General features: G+C 42.2%; 1 protein-coding gene across 5 annotated transcripts in view; it reads left to right on the top strand.

Moving 5' to 3' along the window:
- RNF111 (ring finger protein 111) overlaps positions 1-27,991 on the top strand; it is an 84,689-nt gene that overhangs the window by 20,648 nt on the left and 36,050 nt on the right. For all 5 annotated transcript variants that reach the window (XM_034782949.1, XM_034782948.1, XM_034782946.1 and 2 more), the window contains exons 3-6: positions 1,078-1,204; positions 23,673-23,836; positions 25,672-25,869; positions 26,847-27,166. In XM_034782949.1, coding sequence (XP_034638840.1) covers positions 1,078-1,204; positions 23,673-23,836; positions 25,672-25,869; positions 26,847-27,166 — 809 coding nt within the window. The remainder of the gene's footprint in view (positions 1-1,077; positions 1,205-23,672; positions 23,837-25,671; positions 25,870-26,846; positions 27,167-27,991) is intronic.

Genomic DNA, 27,991 nt, shown 5'->3' with positions numbered 1-27,991 from the left:
TCAGGAACTCTTAGTTTAACTTCAGAACATGCTAACTTTCTACTTTTGAATATGAATAGCAATGTTAAAAGGAGATGGCAAATACAGATTTAATTCTGTAAGGGTTTACTTACAAGATGTAGGAAACATAATGCAACTAGGACACAGTTTAAACATGCATGTAGTATTCTCCCTAAGTCTTTTTGGTCTTACATTTTTTTTTGGTGGGACTTCATGTAAGTTATAGAATGCATCCAATCATCAAAACTGAAGACACAATTTCTACAATCTAATATGTTTTCTCTAAAATACATAGCCCTCACAGTCTCTTGCCCAAAAGTCTTAGTAAAGGGATAAGCTGTGTAAAAATGCTTGTAAGCTCCAATGTGTTCATGCAGGCTCCTTTAAGACTTAGATCACAGTTTGGCACTCTTCAGCTCTTTCTAAACTCCTTTTCTAGCTTGCCTTTTAGGTGGGCATTAAATGAAATAAAGTGGTACAGGTAATGAGACTAAAATGTTTTAGATCTTGTGTGGTAGAAGCTTGCATATCTACTTGCTGTCTGTCTCTAGCCTTTTAACTTCATCTTATTTCCACAAACTGTAGAGATGTTCCGTTCAAGATTATTAGTTATCTCTTATCTGTTGGCTCGGTAATCTAAAACTGAAAAATCTCAGTAAGTTGAGTTGTGTGTGTTGCCTGCCTCACAAACCTAAAAATGTCATTGTTGAGGGTTCGGAGGTGGTAATGTTCAAGCAGTCCTGCTTCTCTGAATAATTAATTATTTTGGATCAGATTTGGTAGATGCTTTTGACTGGCTTGCATTACAGGTTTGTTACATGATCTCTACAGTATCCCTTTTACTTGTGTTTATACTATAAAATGCACATACACTTTAGTAAAGGCAGTTTTTTAATATATAAAGGTAATAACTTCTAAACAAAAAATGAATTCTATGAGTGCAAGGGACTGGACTAGATGACCTCTCGAGGTCCCTTCCAGTCCCATGATTCTATGAATCTTGCATGACAAAGGCAATGTCAAATGTATATAATCCAAACAGATGATTTTTTTTTTCTCTCCCCTTCCCTGCTCCAGGAAGTATTGATGAAGATGTTGTAGTGATTGAAGCATCCTCCACTCCCCAGGTCACTGCCAATGAAGAAATCAATGTTACCTCAACAGACAGTGAAGTGGAAATTGTAACAGTTGGAGAAAGCTATCGGTAAGATTAGCCTCTATCTCTTTTTATGGTGGGTGGGTTGGGTGGGGTAGTTTATCTACTGTGTAAGTAACTTAAAAAAAAAACACTAACCTCCTAAAAATGTGGATAATGGTTTAAAAAGTGTGTGTGTTTTGTATAGCCTTCACCAACGGCCTGAAAACAAGCAAGAAGTAATGTTGTTCAAAATGGTTTGTATGTATGGAGGATATCCATATCAAAATTTGTTTCTCATTTCCACTAGTGGTCCTTTTGTTTTAGGACGCTGGACAAAATTCACAAGGATGTTACAGCTGTCTGTCTGTCCTTGCAGAGTGTCTGGTGAGCCACAAGTTCTCCAGGTTGAGAATCTGCCTTCCTACTAGAGCTAGATGCTTTTGTCAGGCAACTTTGCTTGAAGCGGAAAACTTGGCACTGACATGTGGAGCCACTCAGGTGCCTCTTTAACATATATGTACATATCTATTTGTTATTGAGGGGGTGTGTGCAAGTTCTAAAACTTGAAGAATTGTAGAAATCATTTTTAGAAGGTTGTAACTTTTTATCAAAGTTGATTTCTGAGAAAATTAACGAAGGGAGATGCATAGACTCAGACTTTAAGGCCAGAAAGGACCATCATTATCCTCTAGTCTGACCTCCTGCACATTGCAGGCCACAGAACCTCACCCACCCACTCCTGTAATAGACCCATAACCTCTGACTGAGTTACTGAAGTCCTCAAATCTTGATTTAAAGACTTCAGGTTATAGAGAATTCACCATTTACACTAGTTTAAACCTGGAAGTGACCCGTATCTCATGCTGTAGAGGAAGGTAAACAACCCTTAGGGTCTCTGCCAATCTGACCTGGGGGAAAATTCCTTCCTGACCCCAAATATGGTGGTGAGTTAGATCCTAAGGGTATGTCTACACTACGAAATTAGGTCGATTTTATAGAAGTCAATTTTTAGAAATCAATTTTATACAGTCGTTTACGTATGTCCCCACTAAGCGCATTAAGTCGGCGGAGTGCATCCTCACTACTGTGGCTAGTATCGACTTACGGAGCAGTGCACTATGGGTAGCTATCCCGCAGTCTCCGCTGCCCATTGGAATTCTGGGTTAAGCTCCCAATGCCTGATGGGGCAAAAACATTGTCGCAGGTGGTTTTGGGTACATGTCGTCAGTCACCTCTCCCTCCATGAAAGCAACGGCAGACAAGCGTTTTGTGCCTTTTTTCCTAGGTTACCCGTGCAGACGCCATACCACGGCAAGCATGGAGGCTGCTCAGCTCACAGTCACGGCTGCTCTTGTGGGCAAGTCTACTGTGGGGGCTGCTGTGATCCAAGTAGCCAATGCAATCATTGATATTGTGTTATCAAGGGTAGTGACTCTGGGAAATGTGCGGGCCTTTTTAGATTTTAGGTGCATCATATTCCTGTCCTTTGTCACTGGTGAAGTCTTGCAGCCGTACATTCCAGTCCAGTTGGCACTGTAACACCCCATAAGCACTTCTGTGGTTGACACATGTAACAGCTCCAGGGCTCTTGTTCTTTTGTCTTGGCGAGGTACCTTGCCCTACCAGGACCTCCAAGCATTTGACACAGCGTTCTTGGGTGTCTGGGTGAGGAGGCTATGGAACATGGGGAGGAGGGTAGGCGGTTATACTGTGGATGCAGTGGAGTCTGTGCTCTTGTTGGCTTCCCTGCAGCTCCAACAGACGCTTCATCATGTCTGTTTGCTCCCCCATTAGCCTCAGCATCGCGTCCTGCCTCCGTTCTTCACGCTCACTTAATTCTTTCCTGGCCTCTGCCACTGAATGCCTCCGTGCATTAAGCTGTGCCCTATCAGTGCGGGAAGACTGCATGAGCTCAGAAAACATGTCATTGCGAGTGCGTTTTTTTTCGCCTTCTAATCTGCGATAACCTCAGGGACGGAGATGATAGTGGGAGCGTAGAAACATTGTATGCTCTACGATTCTGGCGGGGGACTGCATGTTTACCTGTGCTGCTGAGTTCGCCACGCTGACCAAACAGGAAATGAAATTCAAAAGTTCCCGGGGCTTTTCCTGTGTACTTGGCTAGTGTATGGGAGTTCAAAACGCTGTCCAGAGCGGTCACAATGGAGCACTCTGGGATAACTCCCGGAGGCCAATACCATTGATTTGCATCTCCACTACCCCAAATTCGACCCAGCAAGGTCAATTTTAGCGCTACTCCCCTCGTCGGGGAGGAGTACAGAAGTCGATTTTAAGAGCCCTTTAGGCCGACGGAACGGGGTTGGTTGAATGGACGCAGTCATTTTTAGAGCGACCTAATGTGGCTAAATTTGACCTAACCCCGTAGTGTAGACCAGGGCTAAGTATGTGGACAAGACTCACCACCCAGACACCTAGGAAAGAATTCTCTGCAGTAACTCAGAGACCTCCCCATCTAGCATTCCATCTCTGGCCATTGGAGATACTTGCTGCTAGCAATCACAGGTTAACTACGTGTCATTATAGGCAGTCTCATCATACCATCCCCTCCATATATGTATCGAGATCAATCTTGAAGCCAGTTAGGTTTTTTGCCCCCCTTTGGAAGGCTATTCCAGAACTTCACTCCTCTGATGGTTAGAAACCTTCATCTAATTTCAAGTCAAAACGTGTTTATATCCATTTGTTCTTGTGTCCACACTGGTGCTTAACTTAAATATCTCCTCTCCCTCTGTGGTATTTATCCCTCTGATGTATTTATAGAGAGCAATTATATTTCCCGTCAGCCTTCTTTAGCTTAGGCTAAACAAGCCAAGATCTTTCAGTCCACCTCATAAGGTTTTCCTCTCCTCAGGTCATGCTAATAGGCCTTCTGTACACCTATTCGAGTTTGAATTAATCTTTCTTAGACATGGGAGACCAGAACTGCACACAGTTTTCCAGATGAAGTCTCACCAGTGCGTTGTATAATGGTACTAACACTTCGCTGTCTCTACTGGAAATACCTCACCGGATGCATCCTAGGACTGCATTAGCCTTTTTCATTGGCAGCTCATAGTCCTTCTGTAATCAGCCAATACACCCAGGTCTTTGAATAATAATATTTAACAAGAATGACAAAATGATATTCCCGCAGAGTCATTTGGGTTGAATAAATTAACAGCATTCTAAACATAAGCATCTACTTCTTTGAACGTGCTCCTTAAAGCAGTAGTGGGTTTGGAAGCGTGTATGTGTTTCACAGAAACATCTGTTAATGCAACCCCCACTTCCATAAATGTATTTTATAGGTCTCAGACATGACATTTGCGTCAGATTAGTCTGTGCACCAACAAGATTAGACCCCTAATAGGCAACATAAAACAAGATAACACACAGTGGGAAGGAAAGGGAGGAGAGACAGGATAAATCAACTTTATTTTTTGCACTTAGCCTGGCCTGTAGCTCTTTATCTTAATTTATTTTCTTTTTTAAATTCTGATTTTTCCTTTGGAGTACTGTTTCTTGTTGACTCTGTGGTTTTAGCCCTTGCCTATTTTCTCAGTCTTGTGCATTTTTAACCCTTGCCTATCATCTTCAGAGATGCCTGATCAGTTCACCTTAATGTACGTTATTAGGAGCTTGCAGCAATATTTTTCAGGTATGCTTAGAAAGATTTTTTCAGATACCTCTCAAACTATTACTTTAAGACAGGTTTCAGAGTAGCAGCCGTGTTAGTCTGTATCCGCAAAAAGAAGAACAGGAGTACTTGTGGCACCTTAGAGACTAACAAATTTATTAGAGCATAAGCTTTCCTGGACTACAGCCCACTTCTTGTGTATTGTAGATAACCTTTAAAGTGTCAAAAATGAGCCTAGATTAAGCTGATTGCATTTATAGAACATTAATTCTTCTTCGAGAGATGTCCCTGTGGGTGCTCCACTACAGGTGTTGGCGCGTCCCTGCGCCTTCGCCCGGAGATTTTTGCAGCAGTACTCATAGCGGCCACGCATGCTCAGAATCTGCCCCCCCGCTGTGACTCTAGGGTAATAGAACGCATGCGTGGCCGGTCTCCTCAGTTCCTTCTCAACCGTCCCCGGCCTGAGACGGAGCTCAGCAGACTCATTAGAGAATCCTTCACTTTTGCCTTAATTATCCTTTAGAAACCAGTTTTCTGTCAGTTTTCTCTGTTAAATTAGTTACTTACCCAGTTTATCTTAAAAAAAAAAAAAAAAAAAAAATTTTTCCTGTCAGCCGCGGCTATGCCGGGCTCCACTGGTTTCAAGCGCTGTGCTATTTGTAAGGAAGCTATCCCGTCATCGGACGGGCACTCAAAGTGTATAAAATGTTTGGGGGAAGCTCACATTCCCCAAAAATGTGCCCACTGCTGTAAACTCAGCTCCAGGGCACGGAAAGACAGGGAGCTTAAACTCAAACTGCTCCTGCTTCAAAAATCTATCGGGTCAGTTTCAGACCCAGGCATTGAAGCCGGCTTCGCTACCCGACACAGCCCCCCCCCCTCAAAAAAAGCTCAAGAAGTCTATGAAGAAGGGGCACCTTTCCTCACCGAGCAAGACTATGAGGCATAAAGTTTCTCCAGGCAGATCGACGATCTCTCTGCCTGTGATCCCTCGCCTCAGCAATTTCCATGAGCCAGGCTCCTCCGGAACAGCGCAAAAGCCGCCTGAGGCTTCAGCGCCGCCGAGAGGCTCCGGTGCCGAGGCATCAGGCTTCCAGTTGCCTGCCTCAGTGACGGCACCGTTCGGCACCGCAAATGAGACGGTGCCGACATTCCACGGCACGCCTCACCCGAGGCAGCCCGACATTTCTCGCCCGGCACAGACCGCGGCACCGACGCCTGCGGGGCATTCTGACTCACAGATCACAGCCAGAAGCCCCGATCGCAGGAATGCTCTTGTGCAGCAGCCTCTATCGGCTCGGCTTTCATCTCCCGCAGGAGCTGCATTCACTCATTTTACCCAGACAGCTGATCTTCTAGTATCACCTACCTTGCAGTCTCCGCTCATGAATGCATATTCTTTTTCAATGCCTGAGTCAGGATCTGAGCAGTTTTCCTCCAGTGAGGAGGAAGCAGATCCACAGGGAGTTTTTTCCCCATATCATGACTCCCAGCCCCGGACCCAGAGCAATAAGGGCTATGGAAATACTACCTCATCCCACTCTCAGGACCCTGCCCCTTGGGGGATGAACCCCTGGATGGCACCACCTATGCCCTACCCGCCACCATGGCAATACTGGACACCATGGGCATCATACCCTCGGGAACACATGCCCCGTGGCCACTCGACCAGGCGCAACACTGATCCAGCGCCGTCTCCTAATGCATATGCTAGTGACACGAGACGCCTGGCAACACAGCCACGTTCCCAGGATAAACCTAGCCCTTCCCCTGGTCCAACAGACCCGGAGTTAGCACCGGAGGAAGCATTACTTCCCCTTCCTCCCACTCCCTCTGATGAATATACAAAATTCCAGGACCTCTTTAAGAGAGTTGCTACTGACCTAAACATTAACCTGGACGTGGTTCCCGAACAACAGCATGAGCTAACGAACATCCTACAGCCCCCTTCTTCCTCCAGAGTGGCACTCCCAATTAACGCAGCCCTTTTAGAACCCGCTAAGTCCATCTGGCAGACTCCAGCGACAAGCCTACCTACCTGCAAGCAAGCGGACAAGAAGTATTTTATTTCTCCAAAGGACTCTGAATTCCTTTTTACTCACCCAGCACCAAACTCATTGGTAGTAGACGCTGCGAACCAGAGGGCTAGACAACAGTATTCTCGTTCTGCCCCACCTAACAAGGATAGCAAACGACTGGACCTGTTTGGTCGCAAGGTCTATGCATCCTCCACCCTCCAATTTCGTATAGCTAATTATACTGCAGTCCTGGCAAAATACGACCATAAAAACTATAATAAGTTAATGGACTTTATTGATGACATTCCAGAACAAAGAAAACAACAGTTCAGAGCTATAGTTTCTGAGGGCCAAGCCATTTCACGCACCGCTCTTCAAGCAGCCCTCGATGTAGCCAACACAGCGGCAAGATCTACCGCTACAGCGATAGTCATGCGACGGGGCTCATGGCTCTCCTCTTCCTTTTTTCCTCGCGAAGTTCAGAACACAATTGAAGATCTTCCCTTCGACGGTGACAAACTCTTTGCTTCTAACACGAATGAAGTGCTTCATTCAATGAAAGACTCCAGAACAACCCTCCGGTCTTTAGGTCTCCAGGCACCTACGGCAAGAAGACGACAATATCGATACCATCCATACCACCGGCCACGTTATCCCGCATTTACACAACCTTCCCATAGACCGCAGGAACAGCAACAGCCGCAACGTCCACGACCAAGATTCCAGCGACGTCGCCCAAACTCTACAGGGGCGCCTCAACCCCCACCAGCTAATAGGCAGATTTGAAGACTTGGTCGAGGGTTTAGAAAGCAACGCCCTCACTTCAGCCGGCACACCAATCTTTGGACACCGCCTACGACCTTTTTTCCAACAATGGAGGAAGATTACCTCCGACAAGTGGGTCTTAGAGGTAGTTACAATTTGATACGTCATCCCCTTCCTCTCCTTACCTCCCACCCACCCACCCTCCCCGTCCCTCTTCAGGGACCCTTCTCATGAGCAGCTACTCCTCCAAGAAGTGCAACATCTCCTTCATCTGGGAGCAGTAGAAATCGTGCCAGAGCGACACAGAGGGAAGGGTTTTTACTCCCATTATTTCTTAACGGAGAAGAAAAATGGGGGATGGCGACCAATCCTCGATCTCAGGCGGCTCAACAGATTCATCAAAAAGCAAAAGTTCAAGATGGTGACCCTCACTACCATAATCCCAGCACGGCGACTGGCTTTCTGCCCTCGACCTACAAGATGCCTATTTCCATGTCACTATACATCCGGCCCACAGACGTTTCCTCCGATTTACCCTTGGTTCCACACATTTCCAATACAGGGTACTCCCCTTCGGCCTATCTACAGCCCCCCGTGCTTTTTCCAAACTTCTAGCTGTAGTCACTGCCTACCTCAGGAAACAAGGGGTCGTAATATTCCCTTACCTCGACGATTGCCTCCTCAAAGCTTCATCATTCGACGAGGCGCTCCTGTTCACATGGCTCACAGTCGAATGCTTTCTATCTCTCGGCCTACAAATAAACAGAGACAAATCCACATTACGCCCCACCCAGCACCTGCAGTTCATAGGCGCAGACCTCGACTCTCGGACGGGGCTAGCAGCGCTCCCACCCGATCGCTTCAATTCCATAAACCAACTGGCCACAGCTATTCGCAACAGCCCTCAGGTAACTGCCCGAGACTGCCTGCAACTACTAGGTCACATGGCCTCGTGCACTTTTGTTGTCCAGAATGCACGCCTACACATGAGGTGCTTCCAAGCATGGCTGGCGACAGTTTACAAACCGAACATGCATTCTTTGAACAAGACTCTCTCCCTGCCTACTCCAGTCAAAGATTCGCTACGTTGGTGGACCGTCCACTCCAACCTTTGTTCTGGAGTCCCGTTTCTTCAACAGGCTCCATCACGCATTCTGACCACCGATGCATCTATGACAGGGTGGGGTGCACATATGTCTCATCACACAGTACAGGGACTATGGTCACCAACCGAGACCTCCCTGCACATAAATGTACTAGAACTTCGAGCCATTCGCAACGCGTGCCGTCACTTCCTGCCACTAATCAAACATCATCACGTACGCATAATGACGGACAACATTGCTTGCATGTTTTACGTAAACAGGCAGGGCGGAGCTCGTTCCCATTCGCTGTGCACAGAGGCTATGAAGCTCTGGAATTGGTGCATTGCGAACAACATCCGGGTATCAGCAGCCTATCTTCCCGGAATCATGAACACCACAGCGGACGAACTGAGCAGACGCTTCCCATGGGACCACGAGTGGGAGATAGACGACAAAACCATTCACGAGGTATTCAGCATCTGGGGTTACCCAACAATAGACCTCTTTGCAACTGCAAAGAACAAGAAATGTCTCAATTTCTGCTCCAGAGCAGGACTGGGCAAACATTCCCTGGGGGACGCATTCATGATCTCATGGCACCGAAACCTATTCTATGCGTTTCCCCCGATACCAGTTCTCAACAGGGTTCTGATAAAAATACGAACGGATCGAGCCAAGGTGATCCTCATTGCCCCATCGTGGCCCAGACAACCATGGTTTCTTCCTCACCAGAATGTCAATCCAACCACCAATCTCCCTGCCGCTTATTCCGAACCTTCTATCTCAACAGCACGGTCGTTTTCTCCACCCCAACCTGTCCATGCTTCACCTCAAGGCCTGGTTCCTACGTGGTTCTCCCAACGCGAATTAGATTGCTCCGAACAAGTTCAGGAGGTGCTCCTACATAGCAGAACGCAATCTACTCGCAAGACCTATCTTCAAAAGTGGAAACGATTCACACATTGGTGTTCTGCCAAACATCTTTCTCCTACCTCGGTACCTCTTTCGTTTATATTGGACTATCTCTTGGGCCTTAAGCGATCCGGCCTTTCTTTCAGCTCCATCAGGGTCCATTTAGCTGCTATTACGACTTTCCACGACAGAATTGATGATACGTCTGTCTTTGCTCACGCTACTACGAAGCGTTTCCTCAAGGGCCTACAAACCTTATATCCAGACATTAAACAACCGACCACCCCCTGGGACCTTCATCTGGTACTGTCTGCCCTAACTCAACAACCCTTCGAACCCCTAGCCACGTGCTCCCTTTTACACCTCTCCATGAAAACAGCGTTTCTAGTGGCAATTACTTCTGCCAGACGGGCAGGAGAAATAGCAGCTCTCATGGCTCATCAACCATATACGATATTTTTTAAAGACAAGGTTACCCTCAGATTGCACCCCAAATTTCTTCCAAAGGTACACTCATCATTCCATATTAATGAACCCATACACCTCCCGATTTTTTTTCCGAAACCACATGCAAACTCCTTTGAAGCCTCAATGCATACACTAGATGTTCGCAGAGCCTTGTCATTCTATTTGGATAGAACCAAACCCTTTAGAACCTCCTCGAGACTTTTTGTCTCTGTTGCAGAGCGCTCCAAGGGCATGCCTATTTCTACCCAGAGACTCTCGAACTGGATCTCCCAGTGTATCCGGCTGTGCTATCAGATGAAAGGGGTTGCACGTCCAGATGGCATTAGAACACACTCCACTAGATCTCTGGCTGCCTCCATCGCGTTCTTACGCAAAGTTCCCTTGGCTGACATTTGTAAAGCAGCCACCTGGTCATCTGACCATACTTTTGTTAAACACTATGCCCTTATTCAAGGCCCTTTATTTGACATACGCTTGGGCAGGGCGGTACTCTCAACGGCCTTCCTACCAGATCCGAAGTCCCTACCTCCTTAAGATACACTGCTTTTAAGTCACCTGTAGTGGAGCACCCACAGGGACATCTCTCGAAGAAGAAGAGGAGGTTACTCACCCTGTGCAGTAACTGACGTTCTTCGAGATGAGTGTCCCTGTGGGTGCTCCACTACCCACCCTCCTCCCCTCTACTTCGGAGTTGGGGGGCCTCCGTGGTAGAGAAGGAACTGAGGAGACCGGCCACGCATGCGTTCTATTACCCTAGAGTCACAGCGGGGGGCAGATTCTGAGCATGCGTGGCCGCTATGAGTACTGCTGCAAAAATCTCCGGGCGAAGGCGCAGGGACGCACCAACACCTGTAGTGGAGCACCCACAGGGACACTCATCTCGAAGAACGTCAGTTACTGCACAGGGTGAGTAACCTCCTCTTCAAGGCTTGATTAAAGATAGATGGGATTCTTTTATACATTCAGCTTTTTCTCTGCTCAGCATTTTTAAGAAAAGGTTTGTGTAGTAGCCAAAAGGACTAAAGGAGAGTATCAGATAAAGGCAAGTGTTTCTCTTCTCCTCCTCCTCCCCCAAATACGTGAATCCTGCTCCCATTGATGGCAATGGTAGTTTTTCCAGTGGTAGCAAGATCAGGTCAAAGATTTGTTCCAATGCATTTTGATGACATCTGTCAGTAAGTTTCAGATTGTATTGAATTTTCTAGCTCCTTCAATATGCAGATTACAGATAAATTTAAATCTTGAATTTCACTAATGGAGTGACAAGTGTAAAATTCTGTTCTTCTACCATTTACTACTGGTCTTCAGCTACTAGGAAAAGACCTTGTTCTAAAACAGCACTGTATCCTTGGCAGCTTTCAGTTGAACACATGCATGTAATTACTTTGTCTTTCTCTACAGTTTTATATTTTTGTGTTTTTTATAATAGCAGTGCTGATCTTTACTTCCAGGATTCAGTCATCTAATGACTGAAAGACGTCCTCAGCTCAGCCTTAAGCCTTAGGTTTTTCCAGGCAGTCATTAAATGCCAGAAAATGCCCTCCCTACCAATCAATTATTCTTTATTGTGGTGAAGTTATCTGAATACTTCCTATTCAGACCAAATGTCATGTGGCCTGGTCAGGCACATCACAGCATTTTCAGAATTACAAGTTCTGTTGTGTTCTGCTGAACAGAAGGTGCCATCAGCAGTCTTAAAATTCCAACTTAACATTTGAAACTAAAACTCTGAATTATGAATAAACTGAACATTCTGAAGGTAGTTGTTCACTACTATTTAGAACACTGTTCAAAGCAAAATAAGTGTCTCTTATGTTCAGCTTCACGTAACTCATGTAGATGAAGCAGGTTACATTTTTAAAAAGTCAAGGATGTGTTTTGTAGGGAAGTAAAAATCTAGGTAAATGAGAATAAAACCTGAAAATACATTATACAGCACTCTAATTTATAGTATCGTTTTTCTGTCAAATCTAGAAGATGGGTTTTCTTACAATACCTATTTTAAATGTATTGAATAAGTGTTGTGTAAGGAATGGATAGTGTTAAAACTCCTCCTCCCAATAGGTCATAATAGTGTATGAACTTATCTTGGTTTCAGTAATTTGGGTGGCTGTAAATTTAAAAAGAGAAATTTGACGACAACTTTGATTCACCAAGTTTTGAGGTTTTTATGTCTATTTTTGGTATTTTGCCATCAAGTTAAGTAAATTTGTTTTCTATATCCTTTACAGTTTCTATACCCAATATCTACCCCCAAAAAATGGAGGTCAGCTGGTGTAATACTCTACTTATTTCATATACTAGAAAATGCAGCCTTTATTTAATTTTTAATGACTTTAGGCTCTGATCCTGCAAAGAGTTGCACATGTGCTTAACTGTACTCCTGTTAGTAGTCCCATTTATTTCAATGATAGTAAAGGTAAGTACATGTATGTTTGTGGAATTGAGCTCTTATAACAGAGCATCTTAATTCAGTGAGAGAGGCTGTTCAGTGTCACAGGACAACTTAGCTTTAATTTTTTTTTTAAATGCTCCCTTTTGAAATGTTTTCAAAGAAGTCAGGAGATATTAGATGTGTCTCCTACTTAAAATTAATGGAAGGTATATCTAAACCCTTTAGCCTACTCAACCCTTGGGTTTTAAATTTCCCGTTAGAAAACTGACCTGAGGACTCCCAGGTACAGCTGAATTTGCTTCATGACATTGTTCTGAATAACCTGTATGGAAAAAGAGTTCTGAAAGATTATATTAAGAGACATTTGTGGAGGGGAGAGAGAGGGAGGTATTAACAATAACTTCTTTAGTAGAAGATGATGGTTTGTGCTGCCTCAGCTAGTTGTTGACAATATTTTGCATGCTGAAGTAGGTATTTCCCACTGTAGAAATGGATGTTGTGTTTTAGCTCTATTAATACTTGACTATAAGAAGAATGATCTGTCATTTTGTTAGCTGCAATCCTACTTAATGAATGAATTATATGGCACATGGGGTATTGCAGAGAAGTACTGTTTACCATAGATTTGGGAATATTATGTAAAATATTTTCATTGTTGCCATCAAATCTGTTATAGTTAAAAAATGGATTATAGTAATTCCTGTGTTGAACTATTGATCCCCTATTAAGTGATGACTCCTTGAGTAGTTATTCAGTAGTAGTAGACGTTAGCTTTAGGTCTATAGTTAAAAGGTGCTTGTGAGCAACTAACTCTATTTTTGATTAACTTTTATTCAAGTTTGTCTCTAGACTTAAGTAATGGTAGTTTAAAATTTGACCCTCCTCTGGGGGGGGAATTATATTAAGATTGAGACATGGAATTAATCTTCAGATATTTGATCGAAAGTGATATTCTTTCTCTTTGCCAAAACTAAAGTAATAATCCTATTTAAAATTCTGAAGTGCTAATGGACTGAAAATTGAAAAGTTCAGTATTTTAAAAAACATAAAATTTGTTAACCTCAAAGTGGGAGATGAAATAAGTATGAGAGATCCGAAGCTGTGACTTTTTGTATAAGGAACCTGTTTGTGGGAGACTTTAAAAAAAAAAAAAAAAAATCAAAACATTTAGTTGATCCCTACTCTCTTGTATTAATAAAACAAAGAAAGGGACTACTTCTTCAAACACTGTTTAAAAGGGGATAGTGTATAGAAGAACCCTTAACAAAGTTCCTAAATTATGCATCTGGTATATGTACAATTTACAAACTAAGGAAGTAAAACTGGAGCAAAAATTATGCTTTATAGTACTTTTCTTTAATAAAAAAAAAATCAACAGTGCACATCAACTTTTTTTTTTTTTTTTTTTTGGTAGTAATGAGATGGGGAAATCTTCCTGGAACTCAGCTGACTGTCAGTATGTTGAAATTAATCCCTACTGGCCACTCATAGTCAAAGCATTACTAGTTAAGGTCAGAAAGAAGAAAATGTAATATTTAGCAAAACACTTAAATTATTTGGCTCATGATGAGCCCTTCTTTCAGATGATTGTAATGTTACTAGTGGTGGGGGAGGAGGATACTGAGGGAAAATATGCCTGCTAGAACTGTGTAGGGAACAGTAATTCCATTTTGTGGAGGATTTTGAGAGCAACTTGTTTGTTGTTTTGAACCAAATCAAAACATTTTGATTTTTTTAGCAAAACCCTGCAAAAATTAGTTTCAGAGATAGCAAAATGTTTAGTCCCAAATGTCAACAATTTCTGTTCCAGATCAAAATATTTTGTTGTGTGCAATTTTCAGTGTTATTTAGTCAGGGCAGGGAAGAGGGGTAGCTGAGGAATAGGACACGGACTTTTTAAAACAAACAAATGGGCTAGGATGAGTGGTGGTGGTGGTGGAGAGGTGAAAGAGGAGTGGGGCCCCTTGCCACACAACTGTCCCTCTCATCCAGTGTTTGGGAGCACTTTTCTGTGGTGATAGGGGCTGTCAAACATGGCTGTCTGCCACTACTGCGAAGGACGCGGGGAGGGGCCTCTTCAACCTCCCCATAGCATCTCTCAGTACCACCTCCTTAGGTGGGACCACAGATTGCCAGCCCCACAGACTGCATCCACCATGAATGCATTGAGGCTGAGAGCTGTTGACAGCAAATGCTGCACCTATCCAAAAACTGGCTCACAACCAGATTGAGGCAGTGAGTGAAGCTAGGGATGTGGGAAAGACCATTGTGCTCTGTCTTTATGATTACTCCCTTGTTGCTGCAAAACCAGCAGAGAGGGCCCTTAGCCACTCCTCTGTGACATCATGCAGCTTTTCCAAGATTATTCTGGAAACAATGACTCTGGTATGCTGTCAACTGAGGATGTACATGTTGCCAGAGCTGCTGCCAGTCTCTCTGCTGCTCCTGACCTAGTAGGCTGTAACATGTGTAGTCAGCTGTCTGACCACTGAGCCACATGTGAGTAGTCAGGTGTACCCTTCTACATTCGGTTACCCAGACCATACTATTCTGAAATTCTTAAAGCTGTACACTGATCTGATACTGCCTTGTTAGTAAAACAGGAATATCTAGGAATCTGGTACAGGGGGGCATAATCTCACCTTCCATGTAGGAAAAAGGAAGCATATCCATACCGAGCATCTTTGCACATTCTGCTGCATGCTCCTGGACTTAGCTGAAAGTACTTGAGTGCTTGTCCATATGTATTCCACCACTCAGTTCCTTCTCGCTACCCACTGCTGCAAGACTGAGCTCTTCAGTGTCTGCATCTTTATGCATCCCTTTTTGCTCTTAGCTGTAAGTGTGTGTACTCCCTCCTTTTTCTTCTCTGACTGGGAGTTCCATGGTATTGGGTCATAGGGAGGGATGTTATTAAGTCTCCTGGGTTTAAGTATTGCCCCTCTTGCAGGTTGGCAATTCCAGTAAATAATGGGCACACAACATGCCATTTTGTTTAGGAGAAGCACATTTCTGATAAATGTGTGGTGTGCAATTTCTTTTCTAGAAGGTCCTTGAAAGCTAGAGAGGCACATTTAAAGATAATTTTGTTAGATCTGTCTATGCAGCTAGTCCCTGATCTGGGGAGGGCAGACCCCCCTGGAAAAGTTTCACCTTGGTGCAGGAGTGTCCCCATAAGCTTCAGATCTACTAACTGAGCTCCATCTGGAAAGACTCATGATGGCTTCAGACAGAAGTAGGGCTGATAAAAACCTAAATCCTCAGATAAAAAGGAGCGTTGCTAATCTGGGAAAAGCAGGGACAAATCTCAGTGCGAGTTTCCCAGCGAGAAGAGGTCTGTTATCTCACCTCTTTGGTTCTAAGGGGACTTTATGGATTGATATGGGTAACCACTCTGAGGGAGCATGGTACTGGGGCTTTGGGTTTACTTGGGGATTCACAATCAGCTACTGCCATGGCATCAGGGATTACCTGAGCACAGAGTGCTTTGGAGTCAGTTACTATGGTACGGATTTCATCAGTACTACTCTCCTAAACACTACTTGCTTCTGCACAGAATGTCTGTACCAAGTGTATTGGCATAGCCAACCCTAAGATTTGTGGTACTGCCCCTCTCAATACAAAAAAGCGTGCAGTAACAATGGACCTTCTTAGAAGAGTCCGTCTCCCTTGCTATCCACTGGACTAAAAATCCCTCTTGTGATACTGATGCCTTTTACATCATTGGCACAGAGTACTGATCTGGGGCTTATGTCCGGTAGAATCCTAGTACTCAGGCTTCAGATGCTCCCTCTCCCCCCTTAGATTTAGAATGTTCATTGTCCTCTTCTGACTCTCAACACTGCAGGGAAGGCTCCCTTACTTATTACAAATCTGAAGGGGAATAGAGGGCTTCACTTAGGACACAGCAGGTTTATGAGTAGACACTTGCCCTGGTGTCCCTTTCTGATATAATGTCATAACATGGCTCTATTGGAAACTGGGGGGGGTCTTTAAGGTCCTAGATATCATGCCTTTGCATCTTCTAGAATGAGAACCTTGTGACACCCTGACACTCCAATATTCACCACTGTCATGTAATTAGGATATGTTTTGTACAAAGTATGTCTTGTGAGGTATCATTCTAAAAGCCTTGATCTGCTAAACATAAATATTAGTATCTTGTTGGATTGTATGTGTTATTGTCGTATCATGGTATGGGAAGTTATGACGTTTGGCTATGCATGTGTTACTGAAACATATTACGGAAACGTGTTGTGAGGTTGAAAACACCCACAAGCAACCTTTCAGATACAATAGTTAAGGCCAGACAATGTTAATGGCTTATTGAGGAAATGCACACAAGCACAAAGATTACCCCAGGAACTGTGTACAATAGAAACATCTCAGAGATAGCACTACGCAATGGGATCTGTTTGACCCAGGTCATAGCAAAAAAGCTTTCCAGCAAGTGGGAAGAAGATATAAAAGGGGGACAATGACATCTTGAGGGTACCTCACTCTCCCTGCAACATCACACCTGGAAAGACCTGAGGGGCAAGGACTGAACTGTGGGAAGTGATGGTCCCAGGCTAGAAGGATCTTTAGCCTGTGTATGAAAACCCAGGAAAGCCAAGGCACTTGTGCCTTAAGAATCTGCCAGCATGTTTATCACTGAGTGAGATTTTGTTAATGTATATCCTACTACCTATCTAGTGTGTTAAGCTCAGTTTGCGATTTTTGTTTATTTACTAAGGTAATCTGCGTTCAGCTGTTTGCTATCCCTTATAATCACTTAAAACCTTTTGTAGTTAATAAACTTGTTTTGTTTATTCTAAAACCCAGTTTCAGTTATTCATAACTGATGGGGCAAAAAGCTGTGCATATCTTCCTGCACATTGAGAGGGAGCGGATTTCACGAGCTTACGCTGTACAGTATTCTATGCAGTGGAAGACGATATAATTTTGGGTTTTCACCCCAAAGGGGGTGTGCACTTGAGTGTTGGGCAATCCCCTAGCTGATTCTTCCCATGCAGAGCTGATTTCAGTGTCTGTGTCTTTCTGCAGCTGGGCATGTCCCTACCTGTGTGTGTGCTACAGGAGGCATGAAGGCCTGGCACAGCAGGACAGGGTGAGGGAGCCCAGGCTGGTGGAATGGGCGGTCTCAGTGGGACTCCAGTACATCAGGTGACACCCTGGAGTGGGGGGCAACCTGTCCCGAACCTCTCCTACCCTGTGTCTGGAAACTACAGTGTTTCAGATTGTAGGTCATGAACCTGGCAGTTCAGGCAATACCAGCTGTTATTTTGTCCTCATCCCTACCTGAGGCAGTGGTGGTTCTTCGAGTGCTGGTCCTGACATGTATTCCACACATGTGTATGCATGTGTGCCATGTGCCCAAGTCCAGATATTCTTTGTAAGTAGTGTCACTTGATCTGCATGTTTTCAGTTGCTCTCCTGAAGGCAGAAGAGGCAGTGCAGGCAAATACCTCTCCAGTGCCTTCTGATGTACCGCATGGTCAGAGTCAGAATCCTCTATGTCCACAGATTTCTCCAGCTTCTTTATCGGTCTGTAAATGTATATTGTAAATAGTTTTATTATTTAGCAGTATTAAAATTGTAATATAGTATAGTTAAGCTTCGCTTTTTCCCCTCTTGGGGAGTCCATTCCCACAGAGTCCTGGGATTCAAGAATTTAGTCCCTTTCCCTAACTCCTTCTCTGTGTGAGATGAGCACCAGTGCTGTCTCTATCTGGGTGAGATGAATATCTCAGCAAAGTGCAGCATTTGCTGCTGCTTTTCCCTCTTGAACATGTGAGGCTAGTGAGCTTTGGTTGAGAGAACACCTTATAGAGAAGCTCACTCTGATCCAGCCTGGGAAACTACCCTTTACATTGGCCTCAATTATACCCACCTCAAGTATAAGCTTGGGAGCAGAGCCTAGAGTTCCTAAGCCCAAGGAATTGGAGCTGCATCTAAATCTGCTCCTAAGAGAAGAGACTCATCCCCCAACTCCGTGCAGGTTTGCCTTTGCTTGCAGATCTTAAGGGCTCAGACTGCTTAAGACCCCCAGGAAGGAAGGTAAAGCACGTAAGAAAAAGATTCCCCTGGAGGAGGTCCAAGATGCCTAGCGTCGGCACCTTGACATCCTATTGCTGATAGGTCCCTGCAAAGTAAATCTCACAGTAAATAAGGCCATCATGGAACCAGCCAGGGCTGTCTGGCATACCCTGGCCCCCTGCACCCCCACACCTAAAATTGTCATTATTTTGTTCCAGCCAAAGGAATGGAATTGCTTTGCATATACCCAATGCCCTACTCGCTAGTGGTGCAGGTAGACATAGAAAGAACAAGGTTACAATACCCTACAGTCACCTGGCTGACAAAGGCTTAAAGAGATTGGACCTTTTGGGAAGAAAGGTTTACTCCTCTACAAGCCTGCAGCTTTGCATTGCTACCTATTAGGCTTTGTTAGCAAAATATGACCTTAATTACTACTTCAGACATGCCAGACTTTAAGGACAAGCTTCCCCTAGAGGACAGAGCCCAGTTTCAAACCTTCATTGAGGAAGGCAGACTAGTGGGGGGGGGGGGGGGGGGGGGGGAGCGAGAGAAAATGTCGCTACTAGCTGCAGTGGATGAAATGGGTATGGCATTTAGAGGGCTAGTTATGAGCAGTGAGTCTTGGCTTCACTCTTTAGCATTCCCATGGGAGGTCCAGAATACCGTAGAGGATTTACAGTTTAAGTCGCACTTGTTCCACAAAAAAACTGATGAGTCTCTACACTAGTTGATTTATGGAGCCTATTTATTCTCTTGCTTGATTGGTTTTATATGGACCTCTAAGTGATACATCTTTGTATTTTCATGTTGCTTGCTGTCTACTGTAATTCTTAGGTATTCTTTCTCTGTGTGCGTACTCTTGTATTATACAGAACTCAGTCATCTCTTAGTTTCAAGTAGGCATGATGCACTTGCTAAAGTAAGAGCACAACACATTCAAAGGCATGGGTTCAACGCAGAGGTTGATATTGTGGAAAATAATCTAATTATATCCCCAGGGAATAGCCATAATTAGACCTATTGATACATATGGTAAAATGAAGATAGAATCCTAGAAACCTAGGGTTGGAAGCGAGCTCAAGATGTCAGCTAGTCCAGGCCCCTGTGCTAAGGTAAGATTAAGTATATCTTGACCATCACTGACCGGTGTGTGTCTAACTTGTTCTTAAAAATTGCCAATGACAGGGATTCCACAGCTCTCTTGGTAGCCTTTTACAGTGCTAACTATCCTTAGTTAGAAAGTTTTTCCTCATATGTGACCTGAATCTTCCTTGTTACAGATTACTACTTGTCCGACTGTCAGTGGGCATGGAGAACAATTGATCAGTGTCCTCTTTATGACCGTATTTAACATATTTGAAGACTATCAGGTCCCCCTTTAGTTTTCTATTCTGAAGACTGAACATGCCCTTTTCTAACGTTAACTCAAAAGTAAGTTTTCTAAACCTCTTAGCATTTTTGTTGCTCTCGTCTGGACTCTTTCCAATTCGTACACCTCTTTCTTGAAGTGTGGCACCCAGAGCTGGACATAATACTCCAGCTGAGGCCTCACCAGGGCCAAGGAGAGCAATACAATTACCTGATTTGTCTTGCATGCATCATTCCTATTATTACAACCCAGAATATTCACTTTTTTCACAACTTCATCCTGTTGGCTTATATTCAAGTTGCGATCCACTATAATCACCAATCTTCTTCACCAATACTACTGTCTAGCCAGTTATTCACCATTTTGTAGCTGTGTATTTGATTTGCTCCTTCCTAAGTATAGTACTGTGCAGAAGGTGCTGACTTCAGACCAGTTCTCCCATATGGCAGTCATTTTGAATTCTAATCCTTTCCTCCAGAGTGCTAGCAACCCCTTCTAGCATGGTGTCACCTGAAGGTTTTATACACACATTCCATTATCCAAGTCACTAATGAAAATATTGAATAATACCAAACTCAGAACAGACCCCTCTGGGAACCCACTAGATACATTCCCTCTCTCCCCCCGCCCCCCATTTTGATAGTGTATTGTTAATAACTACTCTTTGACTGTGGTCTTTTGCACCCACCTGATAGTAATTTCATCTAGCCCACAATTCCCTAGTTTGCTTATGAGAATGTCTTGTGGGTCTGTGCCAAAAACCTTACTAAAATAAAAATATATCACGTTGACAGTGCCCTCCCATCAATCCACTAGGTTTGTAAACCTGTCAAGGAAAGCTCGTATCAGGCCTTGATGAGCTCGTTGGTGTTGTGGATCAGCAGGCTGATGAATGGTTCCTACATTTCAGTTCAATAAAAATGTTGTCATTGCTTGCTAATTACTGAACTTCTTGAAGTTTGTGTGTACTCTAGGTTAAAACTAGATGATCATTGGATTCATGGAATCCAGTATATAGGCTAAACTGATACAAAATTTATAAGAACATTAATTTTAGGGGAGTGTGTATTTTTTGTGGAGACACATACAATACTACTTAGCTCATTGTGGGGCATTTCTCCTTGCCCAATCTAAGCCTCCCAAAATGTGTCTAGCTGTATAGATTCTGCTTTCCTTGTATCAAATCACAGATTTGATTCCTAAACTCAAATCAAATGTTAGAAAAATCCTTATTTTGTCATATATTAGCTCTGCTGCGCAGTCACATAACTGTTGAGCAAAACAAGGCCTTGTATCTTTCATAGTTATGATGCAGTGTTATTGTGCCACCATGTCACCAAAAATTAGCCCTCTGGGAAAGTGGAAATACAAAGGAACTTTTTCATACTGTATTCCCTTTATGGCTCTCATGTAAGAATATTGATTTGGTAAATACATTAAAATATGACTTGTTGAAAATATAATAGAAATGCAAACTAAATCTGTCAGAATTTCTTTAGTAACAGAAGATTGGTCTATAATACAAAAAGCTTGCATGCTGCAGAGAAAAAAAATCTAACATCAGAGCTCATAAGGTCTACAGAAGTGGTGGTTTGGGGCAGGAGATAAATGTAGGTGATCATGCTTGTGGTGCACTATGCCAGCCTTCCACGGTGTCTCTATTCCTGGTGGATTTACTAAGCTTCTAAATGCAGCCTTTTCCAATTTGGAAAATCAGGCTTTCTTATGCTTAAATATTACCGAGGAGGTAAGTGCCCACAACGGCCACTGAACTCTAGGAGCCCCGGGTGTTTAACATCTCTAAGGATAAAAGTAAAATGTTAAATGTGGAATTTAATTCACTTTTTTAAATTTAACGGGAGGAGAGCGGTTAGTGTGCTATGACAAAGAGGTCTCTCAAGGTGATTAGCAAATGACTACATCTCTTCTAGGTCTACCCCAATCTCCCATACATGCTCTCCTGTAGCATTCAAAAGATCTACATGAAGGGAGCCCCACAACTGCAGAGTTCAGGATGTCTATAGCCTTATTTCTCCCCTCCACAGGTGGAGTCTGTGGTTAGTCAGGTACTTTGTGGGCAGCAGTGGTTAAAGCAAAAAGAAACCACAGCATATGAAAGATGTCTCCCAAACTATCTTAACTGCTCCACGGTAAAGATCCCATAAGAGAAATTGCTTGGAGACATATTCATTAATATTGATACCTTGTCACTGAGTGCAGAAACTAGAATGCCTTACTCATAATGGTACCATGGTTGTACCAATTTCATCTTCCTTTATGGGCATATAATATACATAGAAAGGCATACTTGCTAAATTTCCAATTAGATAAGTAGTAAACATAAGCCAGTCATTCCAAATTCTTTGATTCCATGTGCCATCAATTAGTGTCATTGATTACAGAGCTAACATAGACTTACAGAAACACCATGAAATTGAGGCAGAAATAAACCAAAGTATCAGACTGTGTCTCATATATATATAACCAATTCTGAAACCAGTGCTGTGTCTCTCTCATTTGTAAATATACACTTTTTGGGTGAAAAAAAAATTAGTTTGTCTGGGACTGTAACTTAGGGATTTTATTAAGCACTTACGAACGATGAGGATGGTAGAGGTGAGTTGCACTTGACCAATATGATGGTTTTTCCAGACTTTGGATAATCTAGTGCTATAATAGCCTTCATCCCCAAATAGCCTATTTTAAAAAGTAGGTTGAAAGAAATTAGTGAAGATGAGGCTGGCATTGCTAAGCAGGTAGAATTAAGATCTTTTAGATTACCTTGCCTGTGCATTTCTGCATTTTTAATGTAAAGATTAAACTTTAGAAACCCAGGAAAGTCAGATTTCTGGGTCTAATGCTTGTATTTTGGGAAATACAACATTCATGTAAGGGGGTCTCCCCTTAAGTAACTGATACATTCTTTCAACCTTAACTCCAGTTTAACAGATTCTTTGGTCTGGGTGTTTGGCTTGTGGATGGATGGATTGAATTTACTGGGTGTAAAGTTTCAGCCTGGAAAAATAAAATCAGTAGTTTCCCTGGGCATGGTTCACGATTATGCTTGCTATCCCTCCGAAAGTTAGGTGAGGCAGGGTTCTGAATTATCTCTAGAGAAGAAAATAATAGAATGGATTATAAATTCAGAGGTTGTGTTCTGAGGTTTTTTTATTTTAAAAATACAGAATTAATTATATAACAGTAAGTAAAAATCCTCAAAACAGAATCTTAGATATAAGTGAATAAAATAACATACAAAACAATACCTATAGTGTTCTAGATCTTTTCATACTATGGACATTCCTATCGTCCTTGGTATGTCCTGTATTTCACAAATTTGATACAAATGGTGTGGAGAACTGAAGGTTGAGATACTTCTTTGTTTTTTAACTTTGCGTAAAGCAAGGGCAGGTATAAATGCTAAATGGTGGGAACTACAGCTCTGTGGTTTCATTTTGAGGTTTTTCCTTAATCTTATCCATATTTGCTAGTCTTATTGTGGTACTCTTTCCAGGCAGACTGTGTAGCAGTATTAGACCAGTGAGCTCTAACATGGGTGTGAGGCCTGCCTGTGTGGATGTTTGCCAGAATGGAAATACTCCCGAAGCTGCAATAGTACTAGTGAACAAGCTACTAGTGTGTAAGTGTAGTGGTTTATTTGAATGTGGCAGAACATTTAAACAATCAAACTTTTCCAAACAAATACAGTTGGAACCAACTCACAGTAAGCAGGAAACTTAGTTTCCATCTCTGACAACCAGACTCACTAAGAGAAAATGTTTCAAGTCAAGGCCAAACGTATGTGTTACTTCTCCAGGCAACTGCATTTTTTTCCCACTTCAGGTCTCGTTCGACGCTCGGACACTCAAGATCTCACTGGAACCAAAACTCTAGCTCTCATGCTGCTCGATCACAAGAACAGCGGAACCGTAGTAGGATTTCCACAGTCATACAGCCGCTGAGACAGAATGCAGCAGAAGTGGTGGACCTCACAGTGGATGAAGATGGTAAGTTATAATTATGACTTAGATCAATATAATGAGGATGCAGTACGAAAGAGTGGAGGGACAGGGGGATGTTGTCAGCAGAACAGAAAACTGAGTTAACACTAACATGAATATTTGGTTCCTATTAAAATATAGTTGTTGCAATCAAGAGGATAAGCCAAAGTAAACCTGCTTGTCAGCTGCTCCATACACACTAAATCTTGAATGTTGTTGCTGAATTTATGCTAAAAATAAACATGTTAGTCTAGTGGATGTTAAATAAAAAAGTTGATGCCTTTTATTGGATTAATGAGAATTTTGCTCTTCACTATGAAATTGTAATGGATTGAAAGATATGCATAGTAGCAAGATTCAAGTTTAACTTAAGATCAAAGGGTAACTTGTCAGTCAGTTTGCCATTTCTCTTCCTAATTACTGTCTATATTTATCATGAGGCTCTACAAAAAGGACTCATTTAAAAACGTCTGTGGCAAAGTCAACTAATCTTAAACAAAAAAATATGGAAAATTGTTGTAAGAAGAATTACTGTGTGAAATAGATAAAATTACACCACTTAAATGTGAAAGAAGATTAGTAATTCTGCTGTTAAGTGAAAATCAAGTCATCCTTAACTATGGAGCTGCTAAGGTATCTCCACAGTGGTTCTCAAGAGACTCTCTCCCATTGTAATTGACTTTTTTGCCTAGCTTAGTGATTCAACGGTCTAGTATTGATGGATCTTACACCATCTTCAAGGAAGAGACTGTGATATTACAAACATTGCATAATGATATTACATTGAATCCCAGGATGAGCAGGATAATTGAAAAACCAGGGCGAGCTTCTATTTACACTAGTAATGGTATGTTGAGAGAGTACTACGGGACTATTTTAATGAGGTTTTAACATTTCCCCTAACTTCTGGAAGTTGCTGCTAAAGATTCCAGCAGGCACTTAAAATCTATTGGCATTTTACTGGTTGAAAATAAGGAGGACAAAATTGAAGTAAATAGGCTTTTTAAAAAATCTTTTTCTCTAACATGCTTTTTGGAAATATTCTACTCCAGTGTTTTGAAAAGGAGATGGTTATAGCAGGTCTTTATTACTACAACTATATGCTTTAGTTTAATAAACAAATATTGTTTGAAAATGGTTGATTTCGAAAGGGGTGCCAACTTGTCTTGTAATTTTTACATATTTAATTGTGCCTAATATCAGAAGGAGTTTTTGAAAATCAGAGCTAGTATGACACACTTGGAATTATTAAACTTGTGTAAAGTAGAATCATTAATTAAGAAATATGAAGGTTTTTTGAAAAGCCACTGGACCAGGTTGTGTAAACTTGTACAGTTCACTGATATGCATTAAACACAGATGATGATTATGAACTACAAGTAATCATATAACTGCTTGCTTAGGGATATGTGAAAGTCAGTATTAAATGAGTAAACCAGTAGTTGCATCATTTATTACAATGACTTAGTTTCCTTTCTAGTTATGTATAATTGCCAAATAAATCAAATTCTCTGGTTTGGCTTGTGGAATGATTTTATACTGACTTTTTACAAAGTTTGACTTTACTAAAAAAAAAAAAAAGCAAAAGAATACTTTAAAACTCTTCATACTTTGGATTTTTCATACTTGTTGAGGAAATAGAACTAACTTTCACATTTTATATCCCATCAAACCACTTGTTCTGAATTTCTCAGCATCTGGTAGAAATAAAATCCAAAACTTTCTGTAAAATAAACAGTTGTAAGGAAAACTGAGTTTCTTGGGATCTTTAAAAGCTTAAATAGCATGTACTGTTGCAGTAATCGTTATACTGATTCTCTGTAATGTCCACACTTCCATAGAGCCCACAGTTGTGCCAACAACCTCAGCTAGAGTTGAAACCCAGGTTGTGAGTTCTACTTCCGGTAACAATACCAATACATCTACCTCAGAGCAGGCCTCTGATGCTGCTATAAGTGTATCCACTAGCCAGATCTCTACAGCACCAGAGACATTGACTACTCTTCCCAATAGCAGCACTGCTGGGACTTCAGTGGGAGGTACAGAATAATAGAACTTTCTCAAGATCTGTTTTATGTTTAAATTACTTTGCTACCTGTTGTTATATGCTTAGGCCTGGCTTTACTTTGTTTAAATGAATTATTGTGTCTGTGCAGATATTGTTTAACAGAATGGCAAATTTAGATATTTTTCAAAGTAACACCATTTATTAATATTTAACACAATAGAACTTAAAGGTCCCATGAGTTTAAGGCCAGACTCTGCCTGTCCCTGTGTAAGTGTGCTAGAGAAGAGAGATCTTAAGGAAACTTCCTCGAACATACCACATGCAGGGGTCAGTCATCGTTGGACTTCAGGGGACCATGAGCTCAGTTAGTACACCTCTACCCCGATATAATGCTGTCCTCAGGAGCCAAAAAATCTTACTGCGTTATAGGTGAAACTGCGCTATATCGAACTTGCTTTGATCCGCTGGAGCATGCAGCTCTCTCCCCCTCCCCCCCCAAGCGTTGCTTTACCACGTTATATCCGAATTCGTGTTATATCGGGTTGCGTTATATCGGGATAGAGGTGTACTACCTGCAGTACTAGTAGACCCAGGAAGGGACTTCTCTGGTCACAATATGTGGTGCATGGGACCTTGTCTGTGCCCGTAGCCAGCAGCTGCGATGAAATGTGGGTTTGAATGCACTCTGAATGTAATAGTGCAAGATTCTTCCTCTGACAATTCATATGAACAGATCTAACTGATTAGTTTCAGGACTTCTCATAGGAGTAAGTGAAGCCACCTTTCATATCCTTTTAAAATGTTTGAGTTTCAAGTGTCATTTGGTGAAGTCTCCTGTAATATTGTTTGATGTGGATGTATTTCCTATCCAATTACTCACTATTTAATGGGGTAATGATTGATTGAATCCAGATACTTCTATTTCAGACACCATTTCATCATGCATCTTCCACTTCCTTTTCCAAGTTTCAGCAACACTAAATTTGTTTAATTTCTCTCCATTTTAAGATGATGTAAGGAGAACTGCCTCTAATACTACACTGGAAACTGGTCCTCCTGCCATGCCAAGGTTACCATCATGCTGCCCCCAACATTCTCCGTGTGGAGGATCTTCACAGAATCACCATGTATTAGGACACCCTCACACAAGTTGTTTTCAGCAGCATGGCCACCACTTCCAACACCACCATCACCACCACCATAATCCCCACTCAACTGTCCCACTGTCTCCTTCGTTCAGTGACTCCAGTTGCCCTGTTGAAAGGCCTCCTCCAGTGTCAGCTCCTTGTGGAGCAAGCAGCAGTACTGGGACCAGCTACCATGACCAGGCATGTTTAACTTTTATGATTTTTCACTTTACATTTTTAAAGCGATGTTAGCAGTATAATAGAATAAGACTACTGAATTGGGAATTCACTTATCATTATCTGTGGCAGGTATAAAAGAGGCTTGAAATAGGAAAATTTGAAGCATGAGTTCTGAGCAGTGAAATTAAATTAAAAAACAAAAACAAACAAACCAAAAAAAGAAACAACTCCAAACTTATTCATTGGATGTTGACACTGTCACTTGTACACCTCTAAAATTTTTTAATATTCCTGTTTTATTTATAAAACAAAACACCAATGGCTTAGAATATACTCCGCATACTTTGGACTCCAAAGTAGTTCTAAAGTATATAGCAGTCTTCTCTAATATGATCTGACTCTAAAGGTAGGCTCTTGAGGTTACTATAGTTCTGTGACTGATTCAGCCACTGCAGAAAAACTAATTTGTCAAGTCTGTGTTTCAGAATCCTTTTTAAAATATTTGCACTTTAACTTCAAGTTCTTGTTAGAAATGCCTCTTGTTTGTAAGTTGTTTAAAACTGCAGTTTCAGGCCTCTGAGAGCTGAACTGTATAACTTATTCCTAGAACCTATGATTTTTTTGTAACCTTGCTCTTTGTAATAAAGCTTTTGATCATTTTTATAACTAAGAAAATTATATCAGTAAGTCCCAACTAAGAAGAATGCTAAGGTTACTGTTTGCATGTATGGAAATGTACAATGAAGCTCCCTCATGGGCATTGAATTAAGACTTGTTTTCGGACAAATGATTATAAAATAGAAAATAATGAAGCTAAACTGAAAAACTCTTATGAGTGTGAACATT

The sequence above is a fragment of the Trachemys scripta genome, chromosome 10 (genome assembly GCF_013100865.1).
Source record: "Trachemys scripta elegans isolate TJP31775 chromosome 10, CAS_Tse_1.0, whole genome shotgun sequence".
Lineage (NCBI taxonomy): Eukaryota > Metazoa > Chordata > Testudines > Emydidae > Trachemys > Trachemys scripta.
Note: the sequence above shows the minus strand (reverse complement) of the source record. Positions and strands in the feature narration are given on the sequence as shown.